A 20,574-nucleotide genomic window follows, 5' to 3' on the forward strand; every position below is an offset into this window, starting at 1 on the left:
CTCATGAAGTTGATTGTGAGAATGCCAASAGTGTGCAAAGCTGTCGTCAAGGCAAAGGGTGGCTACATTGAAGAATCTCAAATATAAAATACATTTTGATTTGCGTAACACTTTTTTGGTTCCTACATAATTCCATATGTGTTATTTCATTGTTTTGATGACTTCATTATTATTCTACAATGTAGAAAAGAGTCAAACTAAAGAACAACCCTTGAATGAGTAGGTCTGTCCAAACTTTTGACTGGTACTGTATGTCAGATCACTAAGTCTAACTGTGTCTCTGTTGTTTCAGCAGCACCCAGCAGGGTTGGAGGCCGTCAGCCCCAGTGAGGAGGTGACTGACATGGAGGACAATGACGAGGAGGACCTGGGYGTGTTGGAYGACCAGCGGAGCATCATCCTGCACCTCCTCTCCCAGCTCAAACTGGGCATGGACCTCACCCGGGTAAGACAGCTGACGCTCTCTTCATGTCTTTTCCTTGGAATGTTAGAGCTGGTATGGCCAAACACAACACTTACTGGTTCACTGAGGAGATTATGTAGGAATGTCATGATTTATTTTKAACACAGCCAACTCTCTCTGCTCTCTTCGTACAGTGGCTTGCGAAAGTATTAACCCCCCCTGGCATTTTTCCGATTTTGTTGCCTTACAACCAGGAATTAAAATAGATTTTTGGGTGGTTTGCATCATTTGATTTACACAACATGCCTACCACTTTGAAGATGCAAAATATTTTGGGGGGTGAAACAAACAAGAAATTAGAAATTAGAAAAAAATGAAAACTTGAGCGTGCATAACTATTCGCCCCCCCCAAAGTCAATAGTTTGTAAAGCCACCTTTTGCAGCAATTACAGCTGCAAGTCTCTTGGGGTATGTCTCTATAAGCTTAGCACATCTAGCCACTGGGATTTTTTCCCATGCTTCAAGGCAAAACTGCCCCAGCTCCTTCAAGTTGGATGGGTTCCGCTGGTGTACAGCAATCTTTAAGATTCTCAATTGGATTGAGGTCTGGGCTTTGACTAGGCCATTCCAAGACATTTAAATGTTTCCCCTTAAACTACTCAAGAGTTGCTTTAGCAGTATGCTTAGGGTCATTGTCCTGCTGGAAGGTGAACCTCTGTACCAGTCTCAAATCTCTGGAAGACTGAAACAGGTTTCCCTCAAGAATTTCCCTGTATTTAGCACCATCCATCATTCCTTCAATTCTGACCAGTTTCCCAGTCCCTGCCGATGAAAAACATCCCCACAGCAKGATGCTGCCGCCACCATGCTTCACTGTGGGGATGGTATTCTCGGGGTGATAAGAGGTGTTGGGTTTGCACCAGACAGCATTTTCCTTGATGACCAAAAAGCTCAWTTATGTTTGGGGAGTCTCCCACATGCCTTTTCGCGAACACCAAACATKTTTGCTTATTTCTTTCTTTAATTTAAGCAATTGCTTTTTTTCTGGCCATTCTTCCATAAAGCCCAGCTCTTAGGAGTGCACAGCTTAAAGTGGTCCTATGGACAGATACCCCAATCTCCGCTGTGGATCTTTGCAGCTCCTTCAGGGTCATCTTTGGCCTCTTTGTTGTCTCTGATTAATGCCCTCCTTGCCTGATCTGTGAGTTTTGGTGGGCGGCCCTCTCTTGGCAGGTTTGTTGTGGTGCCATATTATTTCAATATTTTTATAAATGGATTTAATGGAGCTCTGGGGGGTTTGTTCAAAGTTTTGTATATTTTTTTATAACCCCACYCTGATCTGTACTTCTCCACAACTTTGTCCCTGACCTGTTTGGAGAGAGCTCATTGGTCTTCATGGTGCTGCTTGCTTGGTGGTGCCCGTTGCTTGTTGCTGTCTTTGGGGCCTTTCAGAACAGGTGTATATATACTGTGATCATGTGATAGATCAGGTGACACTTAGATTGCACACAGGTGGACTTTATTGAACTAATTATGTGACTTCTGAAGGTAATTTGTTGCACCAGATCTTATTTAGGGGGTGAATACATATAGCAAAGGGGGTGAATACATATGCACGCACCACTTTTCGTATTTAAAAAATAAAATAAAATAAAAATCATACTTTTTTTTAAAGTAATTTTTAAAATTCATTAAAGTATTTTTTTCATTTCACTTCACCAATTTGGACTATTTTGTGTATGTCCATTACATGAAATCCAAATAAAAATCTATTTAAATTACAGGATGTAATGCAACAAAATAGGAAAAATGCCAAGGGGGATGAATACTTTTGCAAGGCACTGTAGTTTCCCCTTGGAATGTTAGAGCTGCTATGGCCAATGCAATGTTTACTGGTTCACTGAATAGGAATGTCTTGGTATGTACTGGTATGTCCATTTCACTAGCCTGCTCAGTTGAATATAATCATCAATAGCATCAAAACAGCCATGGAATGACATTAAAAAAGCTTTTAGTTTAAGTTACGACTAGTGCTCCTCTTTATTACTGTTCCCTACCAGCAATCTAGTGAAGTGTCTCCCTCAAGTTTAACGGTCGCCTCACGCCTTGTTTACCAGGTGGTGCTGCCCACATTCATCCTGGAGAAGCGCTCCCTGCTGGAGATGTACGCTAACTTCATGGCCCACCCGGACATGTTCCTGTCCATCACGGCTGGAGCCACGGCGGAGGACCGCATTGTACGCTTCGTTGAGTACTACCTTACCGCCTTCCATGAGGGACGCAAAGGAGCTGTGGCCAAGAAGCCCTACAACYCGGCGCTGGGCGAGACATTCCACTGTTCCTGGGAGGTTCCTCGGGACAGAGTGAGGCCCCTCAGGTCTCAGGRCCCCAGGGAACCAGCCTCCAGGGGCCCCAACAACACCCAACAACAGGACGATCCATCGGGGACTGAGTGTTACCGGGTTCGCTTYGTGGCTGAGCAGGTGTCCCACCACCCGCCCGTCTCAGGATTCTACTGCGAGTGYCCAGAGAGGAGTATGTGTGTCAACACCCATGTGTGGACAAGAAGCAAGTTCATGGGCATGTCCATTGGTGTGTCCATGATAGGGGAAGGTGAGTGAATTGATGTGCTTTGGGTTTGTTGAGGCTCAGTTAATCCCACCACAGTGTCCGATTTCAAAAAGGCTTTACGCGAAAGCATACCATGCTTTCGTCGTTATGTTAKGTCAGTGCCTAGTCACAGAAAAACACAGCCATTTTTMCAGCCAAAGAGAGGAGTCACAAAAAGCAGAAATAGAGATAAAATTWATCACTAACCTTTGATGATTTTCATCAGATGACACTCATAGGACTTCATGTTACACAATACATGTATGTTTTGTTCGATAAAGTTCATATTTATATCCAAAAATCTCAGTTTACATTGGCGCATTATGTTCAGTAATATTTTGCTTCCAAAACATCCGGTGATTTTGCAGAGAGCCACATCAATTTACAGAAATACTCATCATAAATGTTGATGAAAATACAAGTGTTATACATGGAATTAAAGATATACTTCTCCTTAATGCAACCGCTGTGTCAGATTTWAAAAAAAGCTTTACGTAAAAAGCACACCATGCAATAATCTGAGTACAGCGCTCAGGGACCAAAACAAGTCATACAGATACCCGCCATGTTGTGGAGTCAACAGAAGTCAGAAATAGCATTATAAATATTCACTTACCTTTGATGATCTTCATCGGAATGCACTCCCAGGAATCCCAGTTCCACAATAAATGTTTGTTTTGTTCGATAAAGTCCATAATTTATGTCCAAATACCTCCTTTTTGTTCGTGTGTTTAGTTAGTCCAGACGAAAAGTCAAAAAAGTTATATTACAGTTCGTAGAAACATGTCAAACGATATATAGAATCAATCTTTAGGATGTTTTTAACATAAATCTTCAATAATGTTTCAACCGGACAATTCCTTTGTCTTTAGAAATGAAAAGGAACAGAGCTCGCTCTTACGGCCGCGCACATGACTTAGCTCATGGCATTCTGCCAGACCTCTTAGTCAAACAGCTCTTATTCGCTCCCCCTTCACAGTAGAAGCCTAAAACAAGGTTCTAGAAACTGTTGACATCTAGTGGAAGCCTTAGGACCACATTTTACACTGTATATTGGATAGGCAAAGACTTGAAAACCTACAAACCTCAGATTTCCCACTTCCGGGTTGGATTTTTTTCTCAGGTTTTTGCCTGCCATATGAGTTCTGTTATACTCACAGACATCATTCAAACAGTTTTAGAAACTTCAGAGTGTTTTCTATCCAAATCCACTAATAATATGCATATCTTAGCTTCTGGGCCTGAGTAGCAGGCAGTTTACTCTGGGCACCTTATTCATCCAAGCTATTCAAAACTGCCCCCCAACCATAAGAAGTTAAACGCTGACACCATAAGTACATACATGTTTGAGTTCAAATTATTAACTCAGCTAAAAAAGAAACGTCCCTTTTTCAGAACACTGTCTTTCGAAGATATTTTGTAAAAATCCAAATAACTTCACAGATCTTCATTGTAAAGGGTTTAAACACTGTTTCCCATGCTTGTTCACTGAAACTTAAACAATTAATGAACATGCACCTGTGGAACGGTCATTAAGACACTAACAGCTTACAGACAGTAGGCAATTAAGGTCACAGTTATGAAAACGTAGGACACTAGAGGCCTTTCTACTGACTCTGAAAAACAYCAAAAGAAAGATGCCCAGGGTCATTTAACGCATCGTCTCAACACATCAAAGAGAAGACAGACAGCTTTATTTTGATGGGTGTTGTGGAATTGAAAAAAGTAATCATTTTAATACATTTTAAATGTTTACAAATTCGATGCACTGAAATTAAAACTCCTGAAAATGAACACTCTGATTATAGTATTATTTCTGATTTCGCAAACAGTGTAAAGTATGTATAGAGAGGTGTAATCTAGAGCCAATCCTGTTTTTATTTTATTTTTTTATTTTTTATCTGAGGTTATCCTGCTATTGGCACGCTGCCACTGGTGTAGAGAGGAGTAGGCAAGAGACAGTCGCAGGTATAGAACTACTGAATTTATTTAAGCACCATAGATCAAAACGTGACGAAACCCAAGCACTGTTGTGCTCAAAATATATCTTCATAAACAAAAAGGCACAGAGYGAACSCAAAGTGCAAAATATAAAGTACTCAGGAAATAGTAAGCGACATTCCTCTCAGGAAAACAAGTACTATTTGCAATGSCCGACAAAGACAAATGGCAGAGGGACTATATATACAGTGAYAGAGTGGGGATTGGAACCAGGTGTGTGTAATGATGATGAGACAAGTCCGGGGTTGATGAGTGAAGGGCGTTTGCCAAGAGTAGGTTCGGCATCAGCTAATGCCTGAGCTGGACAGGAGGGGGAGCCAAAGCGAAGGCTGCTGTYACACACTTGTTGAATTATGCAACAGAACATGACAACAACAGTAATTAATGAGGCAGTCTAGACAGCGCAGGTGAGTGCAGGTAGGCCTAGGCCAGGGGTATTCAACTCTTACCCGACAAGGTCCGGAGCCTGCTGGTTTTCTGTTCTACCTGATAATTAATTGCACCAATCTGGTGTCCCAGGTCTAAATCAGTCCCTGATTAGAGGGCAACCATGAAAAAACGGAGCGGAACAGGCTTTGAAGTCCAGAGATGAGTTTGAGGTGCCTAGGCAGAGCAAGTTTTTGGTGTTGCAGTCCTGTTCCACCCCTTTATGTTAATGTTTCATATATGCAAATACTCCCAATGTATTTATGCAAATTAGGCACTTATAATTTTCTTTATTTTTACACAAAATATATTTTTTWAAACCTTGATACTATTAGAAAATGTATATTTGAGTGCATTYTAAGAAAACGTTTTGACATTTTACAATAAATTGATTACCTGAATTCCCGAACTTCGTTCGTTATTTGTCCATGCCAGGAAAATGTTTRATGTGCTGTAATTCAGTYAATATCTGATGGATGTTTTAAATTCTAAAAGTTTGGAGTCACTTCATCCATTATCCAACTGTTGCATTTGTTAGATTTGTTTTTAAAACCTTTTAACAAATTTGATGACCGTTGCTAATGGCATCTACAGCGGCCAGTTTTAGTTTTACTCTCATACCTATCCATTGTGCATAGTCCTCTTGCACAACAGAAGGATATGAGAGTTCTCTGATGACAATCAATACAATATCTGTCGTCATGACGTCACAATGKAGGCTTTTCTGAATGAGTCACACTRAWGGGATACATGAAGCCCTTGAATTKAATTGACTGAATCTGTATATACAGTGGTTCCTCCTTTAAAAGCTGCGAGCTTACACTGTTGGACATAGAGGGACCCAGCGTCACGGCTTCATTGCTCCAGACCACCGCAAGGGGGAGTTAGAGCRCTCATTATGCATTTGGGTCCCAAGGTTTTTATATGACCAATCATAACGAGTGGTTCCAATGATGAATTTGACGCGAGCCACTCGTCCCCTGGTGACTTTCTTCAGCAAAGATGGCTGACAAAACATTACGGTGGAAGCAAATGTAAGTAGTTATAACGTCATAACGAGTCAAGCGAAACATTTAAAATTGAGAGGAATATGTTAGTTAATCGTTACTACATGATTCCAAATGTGTTATTTCATAGTCTTGATGTCTTCACYAGTATTCTGCAATGTAGAAAAAAAWWAAWAAATAAGAATAACCCTGGAATGAGTAGGTGTGTCCAAACTTTTGACGGTTCTGTGTGTTATACCGATTGACCACGATCAGACAATATTCTCTGACGTACCTTTTTAATAACTGGGAATTTGTGCGTTCACTGTGGGATTGCTTTCGAAGCACAACGGTGACCCTCTCACATTTAGAGGCCTGTGTGGTTTGGAATCTTGATGAGTAATGCGCCTCTAATGAAAAGATAATACTCTTTTGAGCGGCCGATTATATTTAGTGCTGCGTCGATTGGCGCTGAGTAAGATGATATCTGGTGGAGAAGAGAGTACAGAAAGCATGTATCAGATACAATCTTGTCCTGCTGTGATTTGCGGTGGCTGTGGGTTGTCATGGACAGCACGGTGGGTCAATGTGGGGTTTGTAAATGCTCGATTTTGTGCCTTTATGCTCTCAACCAAAGACAGTATTAATTCAGTGACATTGGACATACAGTACATTGCATACACAGTATGAAGAGGTGGACAGGGTAAGACCAGAGGGTCGAGGAGAAGGATCAATGGCGAAATACATTTTTCCCCACTTGTAATATAGCCAAAAGAGTATATGCCWGCCAGTCATGTGATGAACTTCCACATGATTTCTCTACTGACTCGATTATAGTAGGTAGAAATAATACATGTATGTCACGGGCATGACATTCATTCAATCAGGTGTTYTGTGGTAATTAGGGTTGCAAACTCAACCCGATTTCATTCAGGGAGATTGCGCTGCTTATACGAAAACTAATAGTTAACAGTAGATGGCGATAGCATTGAATAGATGCTTATGCCATTTTCTATGCTTTCCTATGGTTTGCTCTTTGGTTAAGTGAACCCCCATAGGTGTTTTGCAGTGGAAGATTAATTGGTTTGATGAGTAAGACATGAAAGCAATAGATGGGCAACCCACAGAGCAGGGGCTGGTGGGATTGCTCATTTGTACTATATGTCCTATGACCTTATGACCCAATAGGCTGTGTATGGTGACGTAGGTGAAGAGACGTTGTGCATTAACTTTAATGTCCTCCCGTATGGGGAATCCAGTCCACGTATCCCAAAAGATGGTACTGTGAATATCACAAAGGGAGAGAAATCAATGCATGGGGCGATGTGGAGTCGTGCACAGTGGGTGTCCTCTGTTCTTCCTGAGTAACAGGGGGAAAAAACCCTGGCTAATGATGCACACYATTGATGTTGTTAATGAGGCTGAGAATGTATATATTTATGGTATGGAAATACTGTATTTTGCAGAGGATGTTGCCATTTATTTCCCTAGTGGTCTCTGCAAAAGCTTCTGCAGTATTCTACGGCATGTATGTTTTTGTTAAAGGTTCATCTGAATTAGTGACGGCTATTAGGAACGTAACCAATTTAAAGGAGAATCAGTAAGCGCCACATACCAAGCTAAATCGTTTGATTGAATTACTGACTCCAACATCTTATTGTACGTTATAGACGAGGAGCAACACGGTGCAAGGGACGTTTCTGGGTTTAGATCCAAATGCAGCTTTTGATAAATAAACAATCTGTTTGCGTTGTCATATCAACTCCTGGTCAGTTGTCGCTCATTGTCTTAACCAACCATGAACAKCCTGGGACCAGACCAACACCAGTAAGATGCTGACCTTTAATCTGACCTGACCTTTGATCTTTCCCTCTCTGCTCCCAAGGGACCTTGTGCCTCCTGGAGCATGACGAGGAGTATGTCTTCACGCTGCCCTGTGCCTACGCCCGCTCCATCCTCACCGTGCCATGGGTGGAGCTGGGTGGCAAAGTCACCATCAACTGTGCCAAGAGCGGCTACTCGGCCACAGTCACATTCCACACCAAGCCTTTCTATGGAGGGAAGGTACACAGGTGGGTCTCTATGTGCGTGTGCGTGTGCGTGTGTGCGTGCGTGCGTGCGTGCGTGTGCGTGAGAGAGATTATTTGAATGCTCATTTTTGATCCTTTTGACATTTGTTTATCAAGCAACTAGTTACCGACATAAAAACACCATTTAAGGATGATATCTGTGTAAAACGAAAGAAAAAAAAAAAAAACTTTTGACGGTTCTGTTGAATTATGCAACAGAACATGACAACAACAGTAATTAAAAATAATCTCTCTTTTGTATAGTCATGGTTCCTGAAAATATGGACTCAATATAAAAATAAAAATAAGTTTGTGATAAAAGCGCCACATTTGGMAYATAGGTAGATGTATGTACCTTGAAAAGATATAGTTGAGACACCCCAGATTTGGGAAATGGGCGATTTGGACGTGGCACCCACTAGCATTAAAAAAACAGAATGTAAATACATATTTAGATTCCAGTCGATGTCTCTATACCAAGTTGAGTCTCACCGTTCGGATGCATTTGGAACTGAGTTAATATTCCATAGCGTCCCAAAGTAAGAGCTAAAAGCCTGATAGCACCAATGCCCATATCGCTAATATATCGGTGGCTGTTTTAGGTCGTACCGTTATGTCCGATTAGCTCAATCGCCAATTTCTCAATGTCTGAGTATCACAGGAACACAACGCTTTGAATGGAAAACAAAGACACGTTCATGACAAGTTGCTATGGATGAAATGTATCAAAATAACTGTTCAGAACATGAAACGCTTACAAAAACGTCTATTTTTAAACATCAGATTTGACTATATGTGTTAAATGATATGCTTATTTTGGGGAATTCAATTTAACCATTTACTTGCGTTACGAAAGGTTAATAAACTAAAAAGTGGTACTGTTTAACAGAAAGTGTCATTTTGCCATCAGTTCCAATTTCCTTTTGGTGCTTTTAGGGTTAAACCATGAATAAATTACAACACTTTTTGTACATATTTTAGGGTACTAAAAGTAATTGTACAAATTCAAGTATTTGATCCAATATTCCTAGCATGCAGTGACCACATCAAGCTTCTGACTACAAACTTGTTGGATGCATTTGCAGTTTGTTTTGGTTGTCTTTCAGATGATTTTGAGCGGCGAATAAAGCATTGTATAATTCTGGAGCCACTTTTATTGTAAATAAGAATATCATATGTTTCTAATCACTTCTACGTTAATGTGGATGCTGCCATGATTACGGATAATCATGAATGAATTGTGAATCATGACGAGTGAGAAAGTTACATAAATATCAAACATTCTAAATAACAAAAAGATATTCCACTGTCCAAATACTTTTTGACCTCACTGTAATTCAATATTGCTATGGCAGCACAATATATCATACGAGTAATGTTGAGCAATGATGGGCTGCCACAAAGTTAATCTTCTGAACATGGCTGCTATGTTCCTCTCAGGGTGACTGCAGAGGTCAAACACAATCCGACCAACACTATTGTGTGCAAGGCCCAGGGGGAGTGGAACGGAACCCTGGAGTTCACCTATAGCAGCGGGGAGACCAAAGTGATTGACACAACCAAACTGCCAATCATCAAGAAGAAGCTCCGGCCTGTGGAAAAGCAGGGACGGAATGAGTCCAGGTAAGATGCTCCTGGGTCTGAAATGCTGTATTTTCGGTCCCTTCTTAGTGGACCAGGGTCGTGTTCATTAGGCACCAAACAGATGTAAACAGGACTGAAACAAGGAGGTACTACCCGGACTTGTCCAATAAGAAATATACATTTTTGTTTTCCGTTTCAGAAAGTTTTTAAAATGTTTTGCTATGGTGTATACTGAACAGTAGCTATTAAAGTAGCTATCTTGTTAGCTATGTGTGTTTTTTGTTGTTGTTGTGACTTTGGCTATGGATATTCAAGATCATTTATTGACTAATGACTGGAATAATGAATTGATCTAATGTTTAGTACTTCATTTTGGAGCACCATTAAGGGTTTTTACATAGAGTTAATTAAAGGGATATCTCTATCAGTAGTTACCCTTAACCGTTGCACCAATCCTATATCAACAATAGTCTTAAAACGTCAGTTACAATATTCTCGTTCTGAAAGTCGTCTTTATTTACTAGACTAAAGCTGGAAAATGAGGTCGTTAACAGAGTAAGGCAGGGTATAGGCTAACGGAATACAACACAGTTATCGAGGTGAGAATCTCCACAGGTCAATATACATGAACTTCCGCACTTGAACTCAGAAAATACAACAGTACAGTACATACATTCACCAGACTTTTGAGGGCGAGATGGTCTTATCAACTGAGAGGCTGCTAAAACCTCACAACTGTGAAATTATAGGTTCATCCACCAGGAGTCGCCAGTGGGCTGGCTAGGCTATCAGTCTTACAATAATCAGTTACTGCCACCACTTTAACACAGACACAACGTCACACAGAAGGGAAATTCAATGCAATGAGGTATTTGCTTGAATTTGATTGTCATCTGGTTCAATTGAGTTTCTGTTATGATTGAGCGGTACACAGGGAAAAACGGTCGGTCAGGGGTCCTGGTGTTTGGCGCTTTCGGTCGAAGAAGGCCCTCTTCGGAGCTCAAGCATAGGCTCCCTTTCTCTCTCAGTTCAGTTCTCAGTTTGTTCAGTCCAAACAGATAAAGTGTTTTAAGGCACTCGGGTGCAATATAATTTAGATTCAGTTCCCCTTTTGAGAGCGTTGAAGACTCAGTGGTTCGTAATGAGTGAACAAATATACGGGTTCAGCAGAGTTCCTGTTAGGGGATTGTTCTGTCTGAGTTGGATAAGGCTTCCTTGATCTGCGTTTGGTTTCCAAGAAGATGGGGATCATATTTTCCAATGATGTGTCCTCGCCCTTCGGTACCTGATCGGATTTCTGTTTAGTAATATCTCTAATTTATAGGGGTTCTTTGAGAAGGCGGGCTCTAACGGCAGGACAATGTCATTGGGACCGCCCAGTTGATCCGGGGAACAAAACACATTTACTGCTCATATGAGATGAACCCGAGATTTCCTCATAAGTGTTCACAGAATGTTTAAAGGAGTTTTGAAAAAGAAAAAGAATCTCTAAGATGAAATATGTAGTCTGTGGAGTACAAACTTGACCGTGATAAAGTCCAGACATTTTATGTTATAAAATTCACATTATACCTTTTAATAACATGGGAAAAAGAGAGGAAAAGTATCACAATGTATACTGAACAAAAATATAAACGCAACATGTAAAGTGTTGGTCCCATGGTTCRTGAGCTGAAACAAAAGATCCCAGATATGTTCCATATGCACAAAAAGCTAATTTCTCTTAAATGTTGTTCTCAAATTTGTTTACATCCCTGTTAGTGAACATTTCTCCTTTGCCAAGATAATCCATCCMCCTGACAGGTGTGACATATCAAAAAGCTGATTAAACAGCATGATCATTACACAGGTGCACAACTCTAAAATTTGCAGTGCCACAGATCTCAAGTTCTGAGGGAGCGCGTGCAATTGGAAKGCAGACTGCAGGAWTGTCCACCAGAGCTGTTGCCAGATAATTKAATGTTARTTTCYSTACCATAAGCTGCCTCCAWCGTCGTTTTAGAGAATTTGAMGGTACTTCCAACCKGCTTCACAACCGCAGACCACRTGTATGGCGTTGTGTGGGCGAGCGATTTGCTGATGTCAACGTTGTGAACAGAGTGCCCCATGGTGGTGGTGGGGTTATGTTATGGGCAGGCATAAGCTATAGACAATGAACACAATTGCATTTTATTGATGGCAATTTGAATRCACAGAGATACCGTGACAAGATCCTGAGGCCCATTGTCGWGCCATTCATCCACCGCCATCACTTCATGTTTCAGCATGATAATGCATGGCCCCATGTCGCAAGGAAYTGTACACAATTCCTGCAAGCTGAAAATGTCCCAGTTCTTCCATGGCCTGCATAYTCACCAGACATGTCACGCATTGAGCATGTTTGGGATCCACACCCCTTCCTTTTAAGGTATCTGTAACCAACAGATGCATATCTGTATTCCCAGCCATGTGAAATCCRTAGATTAGGGCCTAATACATTTTTWWAAATTAACTGATTTCCTCATATGAACTGTAACTCAGTAAAATCTTTTAAAATTGTTGCATGTTGTGTTTATATTTTTGTTCAGTATATATATCCAGGTTATATCAACATGTCAAGAGTCCAACCGTTTTAATACAGCGAAGACAACGTGTTTAGTTGTCCTTTTGCTCTGATGACCTTAAAAAGCCGTAAAAAGGGTCTGCTGACAACTAGCAGCGCATTCAGAGTTGTGAAAGGATGACGGGGAGGAGCCGTTTTTTCTGTGATGGGTTGAAAGGGGGCGCTGTCAATTACAGAACCTCTAGGTCTCGGAATGGAATGTCATGCTCTGTCCACCCGTGGGCACACAATTCTATACGTTTTGTTTCTGTGTCTGTGTCTGTGTAGGCGGTTATGGCAGCATGTCACCAAGTCACTGAAGGAGGGGAACATTGACGAGGCCACGGAACACAAGCATCGTCTAGAGGAGCGCCAGCGAGGGGAGGAGAGGCAGAGAGCTGCAGATAACTCGCCCTGGACACCCAAATATTTCAGCAGAAAGGTACAGTTACGGGAGGAAGTTGAGCCAAGGTTAAATATAAAACTATGGTTGGGGCTATATGTTCAATCCTATCCCTTACCTTGTTTGATCATACCTTCATCTTACTTTTCACCCTACTTTTCTCTTTGGACCCATGACGTGCTGGAGCTCGGCTCCACCTGGCTGCCCCTTTGACCTAACCTAAAARATMATGCCTGAGCGGAGTTCCCACATCYGGTTTTCAGCGGGAAAAGGAAGCTAGGTTGAATTAGCTTTATCCCTGAAAACCGGATATATCCAGTTGTTGGTACCTCCACTCAGGGTGCTTTGTCCCAAGGTGCAGGAGCCCGGCTCAATTGAACCACTGACGCTCATCTGGTTTTGTGTCTTTGTTCTTGCCTTTAGGGAGAAGGCTGGATCTACCACAAAAGTCTGTGGAAATCTCACGGACACAAGAACCAGACTGCTCTAATGGACACTAACAGAGTGCCTCTATCCCCCTAAATGAGGGGCCAGGCCAGGGGAAGGATACTGATGGAACAGCTTATTGAGGGAGTGATGCCACTCTCTATTGGGACCCGAGATACTGACTCTTAATGACACGGACAAAGGACACGCTCATGTGGATCAAGGTGCCAAAGTGGTTTCCACTTGAACTACGAGGGTGGGCGGGACAAATATCGTTTTTTATAGTGTTCGAGGTCGAGCGTTTAGATTTCTCACTTTGCCAAGGCCATATTTTTTTGCAAATGCACAGTATGATATGATTTGCCACTGGTATTTTGTACCAGTTGTGTTGACRCATACATGGTCCATTTTGGTCCAATCGCCTTTATTTGTCATGCAGCATCAGAATGCAATGGTAGAAGAATGCAGATGGCACAGATGGAATCAGAATCAGAAGGAGTCCACTGCAGTGTTGGTGGAATACAAYAGTGATCATGGCAGAGATATGTTTATGTTACCATTAGTTCCCATCCTGTTTTTAACRAATGCTGATGACTAGAAGTAGTCTATTTCCTACCACTTTCCTATTCTACCCATCCTTATCCCATCCCGACCTTTGGAATGAGTTCCGACCATTCCTGAACGGAACTGTCTGCCTCAGCTCTTCCACGCAAACAGATTTCCCATCACTCTCTTACCCACTTATTACGGTCGTAATCCCATACCATCACCGTTTTTTCTTTAGGTTTCCAACGGAGTGTCTATCTCTCCGTGAGGTGTTTCCTCCTTCCAGGGATGTGTCCTTAGGTTGGCATTGACATAACAGAATTAAGCTGGAGCTGTACCCAGCTCACGACTCCCCATGCTAATATCTCAGTGGGCTGCCTCTGCATTGAATATGGATAAGGTGCACAGGAAGACACAGCCACATTCTCACAGAGGGGCACCCGAGAGGTGTCGTCTCTCCAGATGTCATTCTGAATGATATTGTTGACAGGTACAGTGGTGGTAGTAGTAGAGGGGTTGTTTTGGGTCATGCATAGCTATTATACGTTTACATTTTCACAAAATGTACTAACTGACATACAGTATATACTGTGTATATATTTAGTTAAATACTATTTATACMGTGCATTCGGAAAGTATTCAGACCCCTTGACTTTCTCCRCATTTTGCAAAAACACCTGTTTTTGCTTTGTCATTATGGGGTGTTGTGTGTAGATTGATGATGGAAGAAAAAAAATGTTGATCCATTTTAAAATAAGGCTGTAATGTAACAAACGTGTTACGTTACAGCCTTATTCTAAAATKGATTCAATAAAACAATTTCCTCATCGATCTACACACAACACCCCATAACGACAAAGCAAAAATTGTTWAAAAAWAAWAWAATGTTTGCAACTGTATTAAAATCAAAAAACATATCTTATTTACATAAGTATTCAGACCCTTTGTAATGAGACTCGAAATTTAATGTGGAAAAAGGGGTCGGAATAATTCCAATTGCACTGTATCTGATTGCCTTTATTATATATATTATTCAGCCAAACAACGAATGGAACATTTTTGTTTTTAGTTTGCTCCACATTTTAGTCTTAGAATAGTGATCAATGCTATATTCTCTGGTTGTGAAGTAATTTCAACCATCCAATCTCAACCATCCATGACTATAGACTGTGTGTCTTGCAGCATTACATTGTAGTACTATCATGGTATCGATCCTGACGTTAGTATAATCTTGCAGTCCAAATGAGAAAATCAGCAGGGATGAAAATTAGCGGTTCAGTTTCTTGCCGCTACTGAGTAATTTGGAGAAGTGCCCGATTTCAATTTAAGAAATTACGCATTTCTCACGCACGCCTTTCCTACGCACTTCTCAGTAGTTGGTATTCCCGATTTACCTTATGAAAGTGCCTACCGGGCTTTGCAGGTGTGGTTCCCTTGCACGCACTGAATAAATTAAACTGCTGAAAAACCATCCCACTTCCTGGCCAACAGATTTTCTTGTGGACTTTTCATTCAGTAGGGTTATCAATACATTTACCTTAAGCCATCCCTTTAAATACGGTGTACCTTTTTAGTTTGAATTTTGTCATAAGACTCAATAGAATATATTGAAATAAAACCATCTAAATATATGCATATTTGTCTCAGTTTCAGCATGAATTGGTCGATTTAAGAACACTCAGATCTTGTAGATTATTTAGGGTTAGGAAAGTGTTTATGAATCATAAAAAAACAGGTTTGGAGAGCCTTTACACACGAAAGAAMGATAACTGTGGTTTGAGTCATTCAGAAAATTGCCACATTCAGATCTTTAACACAWGCTAATGTTGGAAGATTAGTGTACATAGAATTGTAATAGAGAGAAGTGTACAATACTATATCCTGGTCAGTTCCAGGGTTAGTGCAGGCAATAGTGTGATGACACAGCCAAGTATTGTGCCATTCGTTGGGTTCCAACTGTTACGATCGTTCCATAACGATTGAATTAGCCTACGTGTMTTTTTTTWATGATCAACTGTTACTAATGATCCACAGCAACAACCACATGGCCGTGACTAACCGTCAAACACTTACTTACGAGCCCTTCCTAACAATGCAGAGAGAAGATAAGAGTCCAAGGAATAAATAGAAAAATAATAACACAAGGAATGAATCGAATCAAATTGTATTGGTCACATACACGTGGTTAGCAGACGTTAATGCGAGTGTAGCGAAATGCTTGTGCTTCTAGTTCCGACAGTGCAGTAATATCTAACATATTCACAATGACTACCTTATACACACAAATGTAAAGGGATAAGAATAGGTACATACAAATATATGGTGAGCGATGGCCGTGCGGCATAGGCAAGATGCAGTAGATGGTATAGAATACAGTATATACATATGAGATGAGTAATGTAGGATATGTAGATATTAAAGTGGCTAGTGATACCTTTATTAAATGTATTAAATTGGCCAGAGATTTGAGTCTGTATGTTGGCAGCAGCCACTCTGTTAGTGATGGCTGTTTAACAGTCTGATGGACTTGAGATAGAAGCTGTTTTTCAGTCTCTCGGTCCCAGCTWTGATGCACCTGTACTGACCTCACCTTCTGGATGATAGTGGGGTGAACAGACAGTGGCTGGGGTGTTTGTTGTCCTTGATGATMTTTTTGGCCTTCCTGTGACATCGGGTGGTKTAGGTGTCCTGGAGGGCAGGTAGTTTTCCCCCGGTGATGCATTGTGCAGTCCGCACTACCCTCTGGAGAGCCTTGCGGTTGTGGGCGGAGCAGTTGCCGTACCAGGCGGTGATACAGCCCGACAGGATGCTCTCGATTGTGCATCTGTAAAAGTTTGTGAGTGTTTTAGGTGACGAGGTTGAAGAGGCGCTGTTACGCCTTCTTCACCACRCTGTCTGTGTGGGTGGACCAATTCAGTTTGTCCGTGATGTGTACGCCGAGGAACTTAAAAATGTCCACCTTCTCCACTACTATCCCGTCGATGTGGATAGGGGGTGCTCCCTCTGCTGTTTCCTGAAGTCCACGTTCATCTCCTGTGTTTTGTTGACGTTGAGTGAGAGGTTATTTTCCTTACACCACACTCCAAGGGCACTCACCTCCTCCCTGTTGGCCGTCTCGTCATTGTTGGTAATCAAGCCTACCAATATAGTGTCTGCAAACTTGACGATTGAGTTGGAGGCGTGCATGGCCACGCAGTCATGGGTGAACAGGGAGTACAGGAGAGGGCTGAGAACACACCCTTGTGGGGCCCCAGTGTTGAGGATCAGCGGGGTGGAGATGTTTCCTACCTTCACCACTTGGGGGTGGCCCCTCAGGAAGTCCAGGATCCAGTTACAGAGAGAGGTGTTTAATCCCAGGGTCCTTAGTTTAGTGATGAGCTTGGAGGGCACAATGGTGTTGAACGCTGAGCTGTAGTCAATGAACAGCATTCTCACATAGGTGTTCCTTTTGTCCAGGTGGRAAATGGCAGGGTGGAGTGCATTAGAGATTGCGTCATCTGTGGATCTGTTGTGGCGGTATGCTAATTGGAGTGGGTCTAGGGTGTCTGGGATGATGGTGTTGATGTGAGTCAGCCTTTGAAAGCATTTCATGGCTACAGATGTGASTGCTACGGGGCGATAGTCATTTAGRCAGGTTACCTTGGCGTTCTTGGGCACAGCGACTATGGTGGTCTGCTTGAAACATGTAGGTTTTACAGACTGGGTCAGGGATGTTGTGCTTAGCTCTCCAGTCCTTAACAATTACAAGCATACCCATAACATGATGCAGCCACCACTATGCTTGAAAATATGGAGAGTGGTACTCAGTAATGTGTTGTATAGGTCTTGCTCCATATTCAGGACAATTCTTTTTTTAAACGGAATTACTTTAGTGCTTTATTGCAAACAGGATGTTTTGAAATATTTTTTATTATGTACAGGCTTCACCACAATCAAAGAGATATCCCTGTCTTTTTTAACAATCTACCAATAAGTTCCCTTCTCTGTGAGGAATTGGTCTTCATGGTTGAATCTGTTTGAAATTCATTGCTCAACTGAGGGACCTTACAGATTATTGTGTGGGGTACAGAGAAGAGGTAGTCATTCAAAACTCATGTTAAACACTAATAGTGACATGTTTACTCCAGAATGTATTTAGGCTTTCCATAACAAAGGAGGTGAATACTTAATGACATTTTAGCTTTTCATTTTTAAATTTGTAAAAATGTTGAAAAACAATTCTACTCGACATTATTGTGTATAGGCCAATGACAAAAAAAATCTATTTAATCCATTTTAAATGCAGGCTGTAACAACAAAATGTGGAAAAAGTTAAGGGATGTGAATACTTTCCCAATACTTTTGGTCCCCTAAAATTGGGGGACCATGTGCAAAAAGTGCTGTAATCTCTAAACGGTTCCCCCAAAATGAATGAGAATACCCTCAAATTAAAGTTGACGGTCTGCACTTTAACCTCAGTCATTATCTAATTTCAAATCTAAAATGTTCGATTACAGAGCCAAAACAACCAAAAATGAATCAATGTCCTAATACTTTGAGATTGTATATCTAAAACAAATGTCATTTATATTTACAATTCCCTTGTCCAAACGGATTACTCAGTTTATTAATAGATCTTATCAAGTTGTAAATTATAGTGCATAGAGAATTTCTAAATCGGGGAAAAAATGAAGTAGATGATTTTTCTACTTGGAACCGGTAGGTTCGWTAGACATTATTCATGGTTTCCTCACGCTTAACGGTTGTAGAATTAAGTTAAGATCAGAATACGGTTTATCTGTAGACATACACTACCGGTCAAAAGTTTTAGAACACCTACTCATTCTAGAGTTTTTCTTTATTTAGGGTTAGGGTAAAAAAGCTTGGTAAAATGGCCCTTACACAGCCTGGAGGTGTTGGGTCATTGTCCTGTTGAAAGACAAATTATCGTCCCACTAGGTGCAAACGGCGTATCACTGCAGAATGCTGTGGTAGCCATGCTGGTTAAGCGTGCCTTGATTTCTAAATAAATCAGTGTCACAAAAAAAAATTCCCCTCTGCATGTGTATTTCCAACCGTAAAGCATGGAGATCACCCGTTCACCCACACCGTGGGTGTGTCTCATAAAGACACGGCGGTTGGAATCAAAAATCTCCAATTTGGACTCCAGACCAAAGGACAAATTTCCATTGCTTGTGTTTCTGGCCCAAGCAAGTCTCGTTGTCTTATTGGTGTCCTTTAGTGGTTTCTTTTGTAGCAATTCAACCATGAAGGCCTGATTGACACAGTCTCCTCTGATGTTGAGATGTGTTTTACTTGAACTCTGTGAAGCATTTATTTGGGCTGTAATTTCTGAGACTGGTAACTCTAAATTAACTTATCCTCTGTAGCAGAGGTAACTCTGGTTCTTCCATTCCTGTGGCAGTCCTCATGAGAGCCAGTTTCATCAAAGCGCTTGATGGTTTTTGCGACTGCACTTGAAGAAACGTTCAAAGTTTGACATTTTTCGTATTGACTGACCATGTCTCCAAGTAATGATCGACTGTCATTTCTCAATGCTTATGAGCTGTTCTTGCACCAAACTGAAATACATTCCAGGTGACTACCTCATGAAGCTGGTTGAGAGAATGCCAAGAGTGTGCAAAGCAAAAGGGTGGCTACTTGAAGAATCTAAGATATATTTTGATTTGTTTAACACTTTTGATTACATGTGTTATTTCATAGATTTGAAATCGTCACTATTATTCTAGAAAATAGTAAAAATAAAGAAAAACCCTTGAGTAGGTGTTCTAAAACTTTTGACTGGTAGTGTACCTCCGCTTATTCGATCTCCACCCCAAATGAATAGAAAGCTAGTCAATGCTTAAGTTCAAGGTCAGAATACACAAAGATAAGTGCATTACGTTCCATTTACAAGCGCTTAATTAACTTGGGTCTGAATCGGGCCCCAATTGTGTTCTTGAATTACTAGGGATCGTGACCAGAACTTCTGGCAATATTCAGATGCATGATTTTGATTTGAGTCCCCAGCACACAGAACTCAAGACAAGCGCAGGTATTGATACAGTCAATATGCATAAACACATGATCACTGCCTGATGGGACTGGCGTTTCCTAAACAGGACAGTGACTGTGGCTTAATTGGAAGGATATGCTCACAAATAGATATTATGAATGTATGTACACTAATAAACATTTCATAGAGCACTGCAATGTATCCAAGAGCTTGAACCAAACTTCACTTGGGTAAAAAAATAAACATATGCAACACCATTTTATAACATACACTACATGGACAAAATGTGGATTTGGCCATTTTAGCCAAACCCATTGCTGACAGGAGTATAACATTGAGCACAGTCAAGTAATCTCCATAGACAAGCATAGGCAGTAGAATGGCCTGTACTCAGTGAAAAAATCCTGGAAGAGTGGAGGCTGTTATTAACTGAAAACTGAAAAAAAAATTGAAAACTGCAAACTGAATAGGAGACCAAACAAGCAGCAAACAAAGAAGAAAGGCTTTTGAAAAAGTAACAATTTTTCATAAAATTATACCGTTT

General features: G+C 41.1%; 1 protein-coding gene across 2 annotated transcripts in view; it reads left to right on the forward strand.

Annotated features, from left to right (window-relative positions):
- The window catches only part of LOC111955376 (oxysterol-binding protein-related protein 10), an 88,653-nt gene extending 72,983 nt beyond the window's left edge, over positions 1-15,670 (forward strand). The window contains exons 8-13 of one of the 2 annotated variants that reach the window (XM_023975602.2): positions 293-445; positions 2,521-3,016; positions 8,312-8,498; positions 9,936-10,118; positions 12,949-13,102; positions 13,487-15,670. In XM_023975602.2, the coding sequence (XP_023831370.1) occupies positions 293-445; positions 2,521-3,016; positions 8,312-8,498; positions 9,936-10,118; positions 12,949-13,102; positions 13,487-13,585 (1,272 nt within the window). In that variant the 3' untranslated portion in view covers positions 13,586-15,670. The remainder of the gene's footprint in view (positions 1-292; positions 446-2,520; positions 3,017-8,311; positions 8,499-9,935; positions 10,119-12,948; positions 13,103-13,486) is intronic. The other variant, XM_023975603.2, reaches the window with a different exon arrangement.
- The last annotated feature ends 4,904 nt before the right edge of the window (positions 15,671-20,574 follow it).

Source organism: Salvelinus sp. IW2-2015, linkage group LG30 (assembly GCF_002910315.2).
Source record: "Salvelinus sp. IW2-2015 linkage group LG30, ASM291031v2, whole genome shotgun sequence".
Taxonomy (NCBI): Eukaryota; Metazoa; Chordata; class Actinopteri; order Salmoniformes; family Salmonidae; genus Salvelinus; species Salvelinus sp. IW2-2015.